At 41.6% G+C, this 14776-nt stretch overlaps 1 protein-coding gene across 1 annotated transcript; it reads right to left on the reverse strand.

The window, feature by feature from the left end:
- Positions 1 to 156: 156 nt before the first annotated feature.
- Positions 157 to 11492, reverse strand: LOC115107116 (transmembrane 7 superfamily member 3-like). The gene is made up of 12 exons (XM_029630524.2): positions 11188 to 11492; positions 9328 to 9482; positions 8319 to 8469; positions 7681 to 7801; positions 6130 to 6301; positions 5819 to 5996; positions 5187 to 5273; positions 4666 to 4746; positions 3151 to 3303; positions 2909 to 3006; positions 2576 to 2738; positions 157 to 2458 (listed from the first exon to the last, which is right to left on the reverse strand). The coding sequence occupies exons 1-12, from the start codon at positions 11258 to 11260 to the stop codon at positions 2205 to 2207; spliced, it is 1686 nt and encodes a 561-aa protein (XP_029486384.1). The 5' UTR covers positions 11261 to 11492; the 3' UTR covers positions 157 to 2204.
- Between the last annotated feature and the right edge of the window lie 3284 nt (positions 11493 to 14776).

The raw sequence follows: 14776 nt of genomic DNA on the forward strand, positions 1-14776 counted from the left end.
AACCCAGTGGCGGAAATACCGTATGCGTGAACAGGACTCGTTTGAATGCACAACTTACTGTATGTTGACTAAATTGGACCTAATGGTTGCGCCATGATACATTACAACGTAACTGATGACACATTTTGGGAACAGAGGAGCAGAGAAATGAACAAGTAATTTTTAGGAAAAACAATTTATCAAATCATTTCTCACAAAACAGAAACACAGTAGACAAACAGCCCATTTTAAAACATGACAAGGTAAGTACCTAAGAGCTGTAGTGAAAAATACTGAAAGGCAACCTTAACCTTGAAGAAAGCTTCATCAGTAATCTTAGTGCATAGAAACATTTCCTAGTGAGGCATTTCAACAGAATGGCTATAACTTTACAATGTCGGCCTCACCCCTGTGTTTTGGTTTGGAAACTGAGAAAAGTAGAAATGGCCATTTCTACTTGCATTTCAATCTTTCATCCTTGACACTAATCATAATCTGAATCCTGTCAGGTGATAATCATAAAAGATCAATACATTTTAATTCAACATCCTGTCGTGTGCAAATGGCGAGGATTTACAAAATCACTGGTGAGATATTACACTGCATCTGAGGATACCTTGTTTTGCAAAAGAGGAAAGATAATCTCTTAAATTATCCACTTAATCATGCTTCAATATTACATTTGGAGGAAAAACTGACATTGTTCATAGAATGCATTAATAAACCATGTCATGTGACTCTGCAGGCAAACTCCTGTACACATCATTAATGCCTCAAGCCAGCTTTTCATACCAAAGCACATACTGGGTGGGTAATGCGAGAGAAAAAGCCTAAAGAAAAGTCCCAGAAGACATATTGGACTCCCTTAAAATCAGTGTTTCCCCTAGGTTCAATTAGCGGTGGCCCACCGCTGCAATAAATTGCAGAGGCATGCTTTTAAAGGGATAGTCATTGGCTCAAATGATTGGATGTCTATGGGAACAGCTGGCAGGACATTGTGCTTACAATATCTAGCAATACAGCTACCCTTGCACCACTGCTAAAAAAAAGTCAAAGGGGAAACACAGGAAATGCTTTACCAAACGAAAGCTGGCAAGAGAGAACATAAACAGCAGGCCCACTTTAATGAAGCGTTAGGCCACCTGACAGAGAAATAGAGGCTGTGGCACTTGTCATTTGCTCTTCCTGCTACTGCTTAACACTTCAGGAAATACTGAAGGGCTTGGCTATATCACCATTTCCTATAAACATCAGTGCTCAGGATCCACCTAAACCTACCACTTGTGGTTTATGATTTTAGAGTGCTATGTCCATGAAATCAAGAGAGGATACATTTTAGGCTGCAAGTTCCCACCCATACCTCTAAAAGGGTCCCCAAAACACATTTCAATATAACAGCTCTCATATTTCTTAAAAATGTAATTGTTCATATTTGTAGAAAGCAAAGAAAAAAAGTGGCCTCTAAATACAGTTTTACAAAACATGGTGTAAAAGTGACCGTTTGCATTTGAAAATGTTGACAAAACATTAAAAACAATTTACATCCATTGGAGCCTAAATGGGCATACCCAGAACTCCGACAGTGGTGTCATACCCATTAAAACTGGGGGGACATATGCCCTCCAATTTCATTGAGTGTTATTAAGATAAACAAAGTATACTTACTTTTACACAAAATGAATACCTACCAAATGTTGCTGTCAAAGCCACCTCAAAATGACTGGCTGCATGATGCATCTCCATCTTAAGGTTCCAAATGTTTTCTTGTGCTATTCAGTGGTATTAAAACACATATGTTGCCCATACTGGTATGCTGTAACCCTAGTTGTTTAAAGGCACTGTGATGTACTAGGAGAGAGGGTGCCCAACTATTTTGGCACAATATTATGTGGCAGCGGTAACAGCTTCCTCAGTACCATCTAAGAAAATGCAGCCAAATACCACAAGACTGAGGAAGTGAAACAAATCATTCTCAAAAATAATGCTTTGAAAATTCTCTGTGTGCACTTTGTGGCAAAGTTCCTCCCAGAGCATATATAAATAATACCTTAATGGACTGTTACCATCATCAATGGAATCAAAACATCCATAATCTGGAATAGAAAGACTCCAAACGCAATGGTGCTTCCCCTGTAGATAGAGAGCCCATGCCCCATAGCACCCTCCTAGTGGGGTGAATCTGTCTACCTGGCTGGGTAAAATGGGTCTAAGTTGAGTGGGTGGGTTTAAAGGAGGAGGGGTGTGCGCTCGCCAGCGGACTCTCTCCTGCCAGTCAGCTGTCGGGCACGAGCGAGGAGACGGGAAGGGAGTGAGGACGTGTGGTGGCTTGGGTCGAGAACATTGGTCTTGCGGCGCTCCCGCTCTTGCAGCCACATGAGGTAAGGGCTGGGGGGGAAGAAGGGCCGTGTGCGTTCCCGGTAGAGCTGTAGCACGATACCAGACACACCCAGAACCACCCACACTGTGATCATGATGAAATCTGGAATACCAAGAGGACAAAAATATGTTAGGTTGAAAGGTCAAAATCAGGTGCCCAACATATGGCCTGCCTGCAGGTTAAATAAAACAAATAACTCTCTGAAGTGATTTTACTCACCAATGTCCTGGAAAGGCACATCAGTAAAGGCCTTGCTGAAGTTGTCGTTGAGGAAGCGTTTGAGAATGTTAAGGGTGATGTAGGATAGGCTGGTATAGATGTAAGCATTCACAGCCAGCACCACAGCATAGGCTCCAGCTACACCACACGTAGTGATGTTACCCTGCAGACAGATAACACCCACACAGCAATATTACCCAGAGGCTCCATTTCCACATTTGTCCTCCCAAATCTTTGAAAGTTCTAAGCCCTTCTTGAGTTTAAAGTGGGAGGGGACTATGGCGTTGAATTGGACAGCCACTGTAAAGAAAGTGCAGAGGGGTAGGGATCTACCTCTCTTGGCCAGCGGACAAAGAAGAGCGGTACCACCACCACGATGCAGCTGAACGTCACCCAGAACACCACATTCGAACGGAACACCTGTATGTCACCTGAGGAAGTGATGAGAATGTTTTTACAATGTTGTTACAATACTTTCTGTGTCATACAACATTCATCTGATTGAGCATAATCCTTCTTGAACTAGTCAATCAAATAAATGATCATCTGATGTAGGTATTTTGGGGTTATTTTACCGACAGGCGTGAAGAAGACAATGGAGGAGATGAGGAACCCCAACATGAGACCGACGACGATGACACAGGACATAACTGAGCCGAAGCGCCACCAGCTCATCACCAGGATAACTCCCCCCACTACGCCAATCACTGCTGTCAGGGTCAGGCGGACTGCAGGGAGGAAACACAGACACTTCTGTCAGGGTCAGACGGACTGCAGGGAGGAAACACAGACACTTCTGTCAGGGTCAGGCGGACTGCAGGGAGGAAACACAGACACTTCTGTCAGGGTCAGACGGACTGCAGGGAGGAAACACAGACACTTATGTCAGGGTCAGACGGACTGCAGGGAGGAAACACAGACACTTCTGTCAGGGTCAGAAGGACTGCAGGGAGGAAACACAGACACTTCTGTCAGAGTCAGACAGAGAGGGAGTTGGACAAATATCTTTATTTTTCATAGAGCCATAGAAGAATGAGAACCTGAGCTTCTGGCAGGGGGTCCAACTCAGACTGACCCCAAATAAATGAAAGCAAGTCCAGGAATTTCTCCATCAATTCTAAACTCAACTGCTCTACAGATAGATTAACATACTTTAAATTGTCTTTACACTAAACCATGTGCTCTTCAGCATGATGGAACCCGTGCGCCAACTTAATTACTGGAACATGTGCTTTTACAGTGAGATGTTTGTTCGATGGAGAAATGTGTTGTTTCAAACTGAACTGTGTGTTGTGCACTGGGGAAGTTTCCCATTGCATCCTGGATAAGTTATCTGGCATCCTTCCATCAGCTCCACCACTGACCAAATCACATTAGGGTTTGAGTGTGTAATTATGAATTCATACGCTCACCGCCATCCTCTATGACTAACACATACAAGCCAACACTGACATCACCTTGCATATATGGGGAGCACGAACACCAATGAAAGCCATTCTAGGTTTCTCCAAATCAACAGAGACAAACTGTAACATAAGCATAAAATGCATACGTGACATATTTTGCTCTGCCTTTTAAATGGCATGTGGGGCACATGTCCCATATCATCACTTATCTCCATACTGTAACAACTGTACTGATTTAGCACGGGCTAAACTGATTGCATTTCCCAGTTAATGAGACCAACAGGAGTTTCTTTCAACTGAGCTGACCTGATTGAATCACAGAAAACCTCCATGCTTTCAGGGGGCACTGACTGGAGCTTTTCAAATGAAAATAGGATAATTTTTGTGGAAAATCATATTCATATGGCATGACTATCTAATTCACATTTATGAGAGACCTGTGATGATTAATGCAATTTGTCTGGCCACAAAGCCTGTTTGTATGGCTAATTTCATTCCAAAATACTGTATGCTTTGGAGACTAATTAAAAACTACAGAGGGAGTACAGAGAGAACTGAACAAGCATATGACCAAATAAACTGAAGCCAATGTTTACTATAGAAAAAACTACATAATTAATATCCTTATCAACCTGGCTGACAAGGTCAACAATCTTATGTTCATTTGAAATCACTTGAACTTACTGTCATAGTCCAGTTTTGTAGTTCTTGTGATCAGGATGAAAAAAAGAAACGCTGCAAAGCCAAAGCCCATACAGAATAGCTCTAAGAGAGAGGAGGATGGTGAGGGGAACAAGGGAGGAAAGTTTAATACGGGAGAGCAACACAGTAAACACACATTTTCTAGCATGACATCTAGGGCTGGATTCCCAGACTCAGATTAAACCTGCTACTGGACTAAAAACATGACCAGCGAAAAGTATTTATTATTTTTCTTTCACATTACTTTTTCATATTATGTGGGAGCAACAGTTTACAACAAGACCTTTAACCTCCAGGCCATATTTTCATTAGCTGGCTGGCATGAACTTTAAATGAGAGTTGGACTTTCACAAACTATAAATAACTGGGATACAGCTAGTTGGGAGCGGCTATTTATTACTGGTGCTCTTCTACAGGGAAGAAAAGCCCTCGACTTCCCAGACTTATCTTCCAGTGATGTAGTGGAAAACTTGGTAAGTCAACACTTGTTTCCACCTACTCACCACATTTGAAGAAGCGGTGCCCAAAGAAGCACACGAAGAGGCCAGCTAAACCAGCGATGGTGAAGAAGATCCTTGTGGATATCTTCCCTAGAAGAAAAGAAAGTACATCAGCCTTTAGTCATTCTGTCTTTCCCCATAGTTGGTCTAACTTGTTGTTGGTCTAACAAGAGCAGCAGACCCTGTGTCAACTGTTTGTCTTCTTTCTCCTGCTCTGAAAATGCTTATTGCTCCATTACAGTTTGTTACTGTTGACGAGAGTTGACATATGGGCTCATAAGTCAGTTACTAATCAAAATAGAGGCTGAAATCAGCTGACAACATATTCCCAGGGGACTGGTGTTGATCTTCCCTGGTCTTAAATGCATGATGTCCTTCAAGGTGCATTTCATAAGATTTCCACGGAAATAGCCCTCAAGGTCTCAGCCAGAACGATTGCAGTATAGTAAATGTCTTCTGTGTAGAATGACATTATGCTCTCGTTCCACTCAACAACAAGTCTCATTGAATAAGGTCCCGGGAATTCAGACAGGAATAGTCAGATATCTTTGGAAATGTCTCCATTATAGACATATATTGACTGATGTTTCCCTGCAAAAAGACCCCTTTGGCCCAGTGCTGGTTGTCCCACTTACCCAGAGTGTCGCAGCCATCCAGGGTGGAGGAGAAGCTGCAGGCGTAGGTGTGGACAGGGATATACGAGGAAGAGGTGTTAAGCACTGGGTCTCTGACTATGACAGAGTAGATGACACCCTGGCCCGGGATGGAGCTAAACACTACCTCTGTCTTATCACTGGATGATAGTGTCATGAGCTACAGGGAGAAAATAAAATAGAAAAGCTCACCATACCATTACACCACAACCAGCACGTTTACAGTCTACAATCCCAATCTGTATTTTTATACATGTCCATTTTGCACTACATTCACACTATTATCAACTCACCCTATTCCCATGCTCTCTCATGGTCTGCACATTGGCCACACTCTGGATGCTGGTGATGAGGCTCTGCTCTGATAGGTCGCTCTCAGGCAGGAAGTACTGGTAGATGTCGTACCTCAGGCGCCAGCGAGTGTTTTCACCCACTTCAGTGTCACAGGCAGGTGGATTGGAGCCCCTGAGGAGGTGCCAACAGAGGTCAGTTCACAATGGATTCTGAAAGTTTGCTTTAAAGTAAGAATGTGCATTTGGGGAAACAGTGCCACTGTTCACCCCAATGCCTTTGTTATTGTTTTGTTGATGACAACAGAGAAGAGTGGCAGTGTGGTAAAAAAAAAATTGCGCTGCATATTTGGCTGTTCTATCACTGCATGTGCAGTGATGTCAGATGAGAAAAACAGTGGTTGTTTACAGTAACTTCTTTGTTGTTGTAATATCCTAAACGGACATGGCACTTTCACCTATTAACGATTCTAGCTTTAAAACAGAAATGTTGATTTTTATTATAACAATTTTTCAACATGTATTTTTCACAATTAAATAAGATGGCTCAGAAGGGCTGTTACAAATAATAATAATAAACACAGCAATATGAAAATGCAAGTCTCTTTCTTTAAAAATATGATTATAATTTAGAGACTACGCAAAAGAAGTGTCCCCATCACTTTTGTCTCATTCAACAACAAATATGTTTTGCCACAGACCACCCCAGACCTCCCTGGTCTTTTGCTTTTCAAAATATCAGTTTATTTTTGTTCCAGGTAAATTTAGATACAGTTCAGTCTACAGACCACAGGCCAATGTAACATTTTAACAGGATTGTGCGTGTTTGTTTCCGCTCTGCAGTCTGCTTGGCCCTGACAGAAGTGTGTGTGTGTTTCCGCTCTGCAGTCTGCTTGGCCCTGACAGAAGTGTGTGTTTCTTTCCGCTCTGCAGTCTGCTTGGCCCTGACAGAAGTGTGTGTGTGTGTGTTTCCGCTCTGCAGTCTGCTTGGCCCTGACAGAAGTGTGTGTGTGTTTTCGCTCTGCAGTCTGCTTGGCCCTGACAGAAGTGTGTGTGTGTTTCCGCTCTGCGGTCCGTTTAATGCGAGCCAGCACTTCCCATAGCCTGGTCCACAGATTATCGCACCATAGCCAGATTAATAGCAACAAAGTATTTTCTTTATTTACATTAGAAAATATCAATGATTTCCCTATCCAAAAATTCTGAAGAGGTTGGGTTCCAATCACTGTACCTCAACACTTGTGGGTAAATCTCTTTGCTCTACTAAAGCACATTCCTAGCCAGAGCCTTGGCATTAGGAAATGTCTTACTCTGCTTCCACCACAACGAAAGCCACACAAATGTAGGACAACACATAATGCACTCATAAGAATGCATTGTCTTTCAGTCACAGGACTATTTCTTTGGCTAATTGTTGGCTTTTCACCAGGGTTAACTTTAAAACATATAATCAAAAACATATGCAGAGAGTGCCCTGCCTCACATTTGTTTGGTTACATACAAGAGTGGTTACATACAAGATGCTTATATATAAACCCTCTAGTGTGTTGTTACCTTGAATATCCAATATTTGCAGGTGCAAAGCGGATAGTAGTCTCGAAAAGGTTGTAGTGGATATAGATATTTGGGTCAATGTCCAGGTCAAATTCCAGATTACAAGCTCCAGGGACTGGGTCTGCAGAGAGAGAGAAAACACGTTATTAAAACCAGTCAATCAAAAGTCAAAGTTTTTTCTTGAAGTCCATTGACAGTGCAGTAGTAGCAGACTGTTGAGAGTTTGTACCATTGGTCTATGCAGATGGCCTACTGGTGACTGTGGAGAAGTTGTAGAGTGCAGATTACTCTACACAGATACAATCAGTTTGGTGGATGGCAAAACAGCTTTGAAATTTGTCCTCAGTCAACTATTTGTTTTGTTCAATAATCCAACTGGCATTCTTTGTTTTGGGGTTTGTTTGAAATGGGCTTCATATCTACTAGATACTCTTGCTATTATTTTGACATGGTATATTGAGTGGTTAAAACAGTGGTGGATTGAGGGTGAGTAGTGAGAGGTAAAATATCCTGGAATGCTAACAGTGATGTAACGTAACATACAGATACAGTCCCTTGACAGATAGTGGGAGGCCACCTAAAACTGTAGAGGAATTCGTGGATTATTTTGGGAAGCGGAGATGTAAGGGCATATATACCAGAGCTGGTGTAGGGGAGGATGACCCCAGTGCCGGCCACAGAGTCACCATCAGGGGCCAGCAGGAACCAGGAAAGCTTGGTCTGACCGGGGATCAGGGGTGAGAGAAGGCCCGAGTCCACTGCTGTTAGAGAGAGGCCCAGCCCTGGCATCTGCCCAAAGTAGTCAACCAGAAAATCACTCAAATAGTCAGTCAACAACACAACCCTAATCCATCCAAATCAGTCACCAAATTACTGCTTTATTCCGTGCTGTAATGTAAAGTACTACTGACATGTGCACAGACGCCCGGCTGACCACCTCCTCTCACCTAGCTGTAGGCTTTTCCTGCCAGATGGTTTTGACAGTGGAGAAATAATGACTTGTAGTGATATTCACTTCCATATGACACTCATTAACTGTCTATGCTATGTTTGGTACATTTTCCCCTTAACAGTTGGGGACTGTTTTCATTGTTGACTTCACTAGTCAGAGCATGTTAACTGCTTTAGCCTATTCTCACCATGAGTTAGGACTACTTTGAGTTAGTTGAAAGCGTTTTCAGTAGTAAGAGGGAAAGGCATTCAAAGTTTTCCGTCAGCACCAAAGAGCTTGTGACCAGCCTAACACATGATCACAGCTCTACTCAGTCAGAGTGTCTGCAAATCTCACAAGACACTGTCGCAAGTGGGTCACTAGAAACGGTGTGTGTGATAGGGTGATTGGCGACTGTTTCTTCACCCAACCCTTAGGATCTCTGGGACCAAGGCCAGGATTGGTCAATCCATCTTACCCTTGCCTCATGCCCGTCTTCCTCCCATGATGAGCAACCAGCCTGGTTCCACATCATCTGACTTCCCTCCACAAGTCAGTGGACCAATCAGTGCCAATCATGTGTGTGTGTGTTTGTTCGTACGTGTTTGATAGGGTAATAGGTCATATTGAATGAATGAACACTGACCTGAATTAGACTATTACATAAATCTATTTTACTGTGAGCGTGTGTGTTTGTGCGTGAGCCAGTGTGTTACCCTGGTGTAGGACAGCGTAGCATTGCTGTGCTGTGTGTGGAACTGGAGGGTGATAAAGGCCACGTCAAGGGGGATTCTGGAGACCACAGCCTGCACTGTCTCGTTCTCATTCACATTCACGTTCTGAAAGGTGTTGAACAGGAAAACCACCCGATCTGAGAGAGGAAATATATGTTACAGCATTATCATCCCAGGCTATCCACAACCTGTTACTACGTTCATTTATATACAGTGGGCTTCCAAAATTATTAACAGTCAACAAATTTGGAAATATAATTTTATATGAATACAATTGCTCAGAGAACGAGATGAACTAATAATACTTTTTCCCCAAAAAATGTAGGGCTAAAAAATATTGACACCGCTGTCTTCAATACCTCACCTTGCAAGGATAGCAGCACTGAGCCTTTTTCTAAAATGTTTTATGAGTTGGTACACCCGTAAGTGTGAAAGTCTTTCCAGTTCTGCTGTTCTGATTTTTGTTGACGGCCCACTGATAAATCTCACACAGGTGTTGTGACTATGTGGTTGCGCCTGTGGTTGTCATCCAGGATGTGAGCCTATCGTAAGTACATCTGAGAATGACACCTTCAATCCACAACATATACCAAAACCAAGGCAGTCTAGATCCTCACACAACACAACTATTGTATTGTAACTGTTGCGACACTGCTTAGCTAATCTCCAAATAGGCAACTGGATGTTCTCACTGCTTGTGTATTACATATGGCTTTTTTACTTTCTACTCTCTTGCTCCCCTTCCTTTGTGCAGCCTTCTGTCTACTTGTATGGTCTCTCGGTCTGTCCATACCTCCTGAATTGTCACCAGTCTTTCCCACTGGTCTCTTGTCTCGCTCTGTTGAATCTTACAACACATGAGATGGTTTGTCAGGGTACAAGGGTCATTTGCGCATGGGTATACTGTATTGTCATCGTGACCGATACAAAGGTTAGACTGAAAAAGAAGCATGACTGCCATGTTGGGTTCTTTTCCTTTCGTTTAACATGTGCTGTGGGGAGAGGGGGGGTGTAAGCAGCCAATTCCTAATGCCTGCTGCTTTCACAAGCATTAAATGTCAATGGAATCCAACCCGTCCACTAGATGCCTCACTAGCGACCATTTCACTTGCAGTGTAATTAGCCCTACATTTCAATTATATGTAGTAGTAAAGGAATTAGATTCCATGAGAGAAATATGTATTTTTGAATGCTGTGCATACTGGCATGGCAAGAGTGGGTGTATACGATCAGCATTTGATCCTGTTTAGTGTAGCGTTTACATAGCCTTTAGAACTTGGGTATGAAATTGAGGGCAAGATAAAACTGTTTTTACCATAAACAATGATAGCCTATTTTGAAATCCCAGACTAATTCCACATAACTATTTAACTGTTGAAGACATATTGAATACTGTTATGCTTCCCCTTTTCCAGCAACTAGTACAACTGTCTTCACCTCATCATAACCCAAACAATAAGGATGTTTTACTCCATTGTTTTTATTGATAATTGAGTCTTTGCAAAACAAACAATGCCATTTCAAAATACAACTAGTTAACCTTAGTTCATGTCATGGACTGTCAGCCCGTGCATCCACAGTTCGTTCCATCTATGAATTTGAGAGTGGTTCAAATTTCTCCAGCCTCAATGTGAAGACTAACTGCAACAATAGGTACCATCTCCAAACATAGGAATGGTTAACAATTCATTAAGTTAGTGGAGTTGATATCCCTGATTCAAAGAAGGCGTATATATCTTCTTGTATGATTGGCTTTCAGCCAGCAACCTTGATGTAAATCTAAAAGTTCTACAAGTTCATCAAATGGCAATTTTATTTTAAAAGATTAAAAGCACGACTTACTTTCCAGTTGTGCTACAACTCCATCACAGACCAAGACATATACAAATATGTACATTAGCCAGGAGGACGGCATTTTCTTCAGGCCCACGATCCTACTTCCTAGTCTGCTACATTCACTTGCAATACATTTGGTGAGATATTCAATAAAGGCTTTCCTGCGACAGGCCAGTGCAACATAGCGTGGCTACAAATTCGTTTTCATTGCTGTTGTTGCTTCCGCGGAACAACTCCAACCACGTCCGGTCGCTCAAACGTACTACGAATGTCAACTGCTGCAAGCCACTTCCTTTCCCCAGGAGACGTCAAAACAAAATGGGCAGGTCCCAGTCCCTAGTCCTAACGGGCGTTCCAGAGCACAGAGATTGTAACCTCACACTGATTTTAAATGTAATTAAATCACTGAACAAAACAGCAACTGGGTGATTATCATGAAACCAGTTTTAAACATATCTCTTGCAAATTCAGTTACAAAACCATGATGCATCTGCAAAAATCAACTATCATTCTAAGGACTAAGATGTATAGTTTTGGGGAAAATGTACATTTGAAATCCATTTTTAGTTTTCGAAAGAATTTTGTACATTTTCATACCAAATTCTCATTACCTGAAATGCATTCAGACTAAATTCTCGGGTACAAAATTGTATACAATTTTACTTTAGAAAAACCAATCTTATTTGAATAAAACACTAAATATGTTGCTGTAGTTTGTCCATAAATCAAAAATGTAATACAAGTTGACATTTACATTAAACTATCATATTTAGTTTTATTAACCTATGATGCATAATCCAGAGGAGTAGTTGAGGTAAAATGAATTTATTCATTTAAATGCCTTCAGATAAAGGTTCTTATTCTCAATCACCCACTTTACCTCACTTGACCTTCTCATTACAAAACCGCTAAAACACTCAAATTGGAGAAAAAAAAAGTCTGATATAATTTTATAATTATTTTATAATTTAGTTTATTTTCAGTGTTATTTTTAACTCTGTTTTTTTTTCATTTGGCGAGAAATGTGAACAAAATAATAGAAATGTATTGGTTTATAACCTTTTTGGACTGTTACGATAATGACAATTTTGTGAAAATTTTGGTAAAATGCACAATATCTGATTAAACAAAAACATAATAATAATTATGAAACAGATAGAGTGCCCTCAGAAAGTATTCGCACCCCTTGACTTTTTCCACATTTGATTGTATTGCAGCCTGAATTTAAAATTGATTAAATGTAGATATTTTGGCCTACACCCAAAACCCCATCATTTCAAAGTGAAATGATATTTGAACGGTAGTGTATATACAGTTGAAGTCGGAAGTTTACATATACTGAGGTTGGAGTCATTAAAACTTGTTTTCAACCACTCCACAAATTTCTTGTTAACAAACATTAATTTTGGAAAGTCGGTTAAGACATGTACTTTGTGCATGACACAAATAATCTTTCCAATTGTTTACAGACAGATTATTTCAACACCTCAGAAAAAAACATTGTAGACCTCCACAAGTCTGGTTCATCCTTGGGAGCAATTTCCAAACGCCTGAAGGTACCACATTCATCTGTACAAACAATAGTACGCAAGTATAAACACCATGGGACCACTCAGCTGTCGTACCGCTCAGGAAGGAGACGCGTTCTGTCTCCTAGAGATGAACGTACTTTGGTGAGAAAAGTGCGAATCATTCCCAGAACAACAGCAAAGGACCTTGTGAAGATGCTGGAGGAAATAGGTACAAAAAGTATATCCACAGTAAAGCGAGTCCTATATCAACATAACCTGAAAGGCCGCTCAGCAAGAAAGAAGCCACTGCTCCAAAACCGCCATAAAGCCAGACTACGGTTTGCAACTGCACATGGGGACAAAGATCGTACTTTTTGAAGAAGTGTCCTCTGGTCTGAAACAAAAATAGAACTGTTTGGACCTCCCGGGTGGCGCAGTGGTCTAAGGCACTGTATCGCAGTGTGCCACCTGAGACTCTGGGTTTGAGCCCAGGCTCTGTCGCAGCCAGCCGCGACCCGGTGGTACATGGGGCGATGCACAATTGCAGGAGGGACTGGTGCACTTCACAAAATAGATAGCATCATGAGGTAGGAAAATGATGTGGATATATGGAAGCAACATCTCAAGACATCAGTCAGGAAGTTAAAGCTTGGTCACAAATGGGTCTTACAAATAGACAATGTCCCCAAGCATGCTTCCAAAGTTGTGGCAAAATGGCCGAAGGACAACAAAGTCAAGGTATTGGAGTGGCCATCATCATCATTCCTATAGAAAATTTGTGAGCAGAAGGCCTACAAACCTGGAGGCCTATACAAACCTGACTCAGTTACACCAGCTCTGCCAGGAGGAATGGGCCAAAATTCACCCAACTTATTGTGGGAAGATTGTGGAAGGCTATTAAAGGCAATGCTACCAAATACTGGCTGAGGTGTATGTATGTAAACTTCCGACTTCAACTGTACATACACTACCGTTCAAAAGTTTGGGGTCACTTAGAAATGTCCTTGTTTTCTATGAAAACATGCATGAAATGAGTTACAAAATTAATAGGAAATATAGTCAAGATGTTGACAAGGTTATAAATAATGGTTTTTAATTGAAATAATAATTGTGTCCTTCAAACTTTGTTTCGTTAAAGAATCCTCCATTTGCAGCAATTACAGCCTTGCAGACCTTTGCCATTCTAGTTGTCAATTTGTTGAGGTAATCTGAAGAGATTTCCCCCCATGCTTCCTGAAGCACCTCCCACAAATAGGATTGGCTTGATGGGCACTTTTTACATACCATATGGTCAAGTTGCCCCACAACAGCTCAATTGGGTTGAGATCTGGTGACTGTGCTGGCCACTCCATTATAGACAGAATACCAGCTGACTGCTTCTTCCCTAAATAGTTATTTCATAGTTTGGAGCTGTGCTTTGGGTCATTGTCCTGTTGTAGGAGGAAATTGGCTCCAATTAAGCACCAGCCACAGGGTATGGCATTGCGTTGCAAAATGGAGTGATAGCCTTCCTTCTTCAAGATCCCTTTTACCCTGCACAAATCTCCCACTTTACCACCACCAAAGCACCCCCAGACCAGTACTATTTAATGAAGCTGCCAGTTGAGGACTTGTGAGGCATCTGTTTCTCAAACTAGACACTCTAATGTAATTCTAATGTACTTGTCCTCTTGTGCACCGGGCCTCCCACTCCTCTTTCTATTCTGGTTAGAGCCAGTTGTACACAGCGTTGTACGAGATCTTCAGTTTCTTGGCAATTTCTCACATGGAATAGCCTTCCTTTCTCAGAACAAGAATAGACTGATGAGTTTCAGAAGAAAGTTCTTTGTTTCTGGCAATTCTGAGCCTGTAATCAAACCCACAAATGCTGATGCCCCAGATACTCAACTAGTCTAAAGAAGGTCAGTTTTATTGCTTCTTTAATCAGGACAACAGTTTTCAGATGTGCTAACATAATTGCAAAAGGGTTTTCTAATGATCAATTAGCCTTTTAAAATGATAAACTTGGATTAGCTAACACAACTTGCCATTGAAACACAGGAGTGATGGTTGCTGATAATGGGCCTCTGTACCCTATGTAGATA

Source organism: Oncorhynchus nerka, linkage group LG23 (genome assembly GCF_034236695.1).
Source record: "Oncorhynchus nerka isolate Pitt River linkage group LG23, Oner_Uvic_2.0, whole genome shotgun sequence".
In the NCBI taxonomy this organism is placed as follows: domain Eukaryota; kingdom Metazoa; phylum Chordata; class Actinopteri; order Salmoniformes; family Salmonidae; genus Oncorhynchus; species Oncorhynchus nerka.

Coding starts and splice junctions, on each gene's coding strand:
- LOC115107116 (XM_029630524.2), bottom strand. CDS start 11,260: ATGCCGTCCTCCTGGCTAATGTACATATTTGTATATGTCTTGGTCTGT. Junction 5,997..6,129: donor TGAGAGAGCATGGGAATAGG/GTGAGTTGATAA, acceptor TTCTCCCTGTAG/CTCATGACACTATCATCCAG. Junction 3,304..4,665: donor TACAAAACTGGACTATGACA/GTAAGTTCAAGT, acceptor TCCTCCCTGCAG/TCCGCCTGACCCTGACAGCA.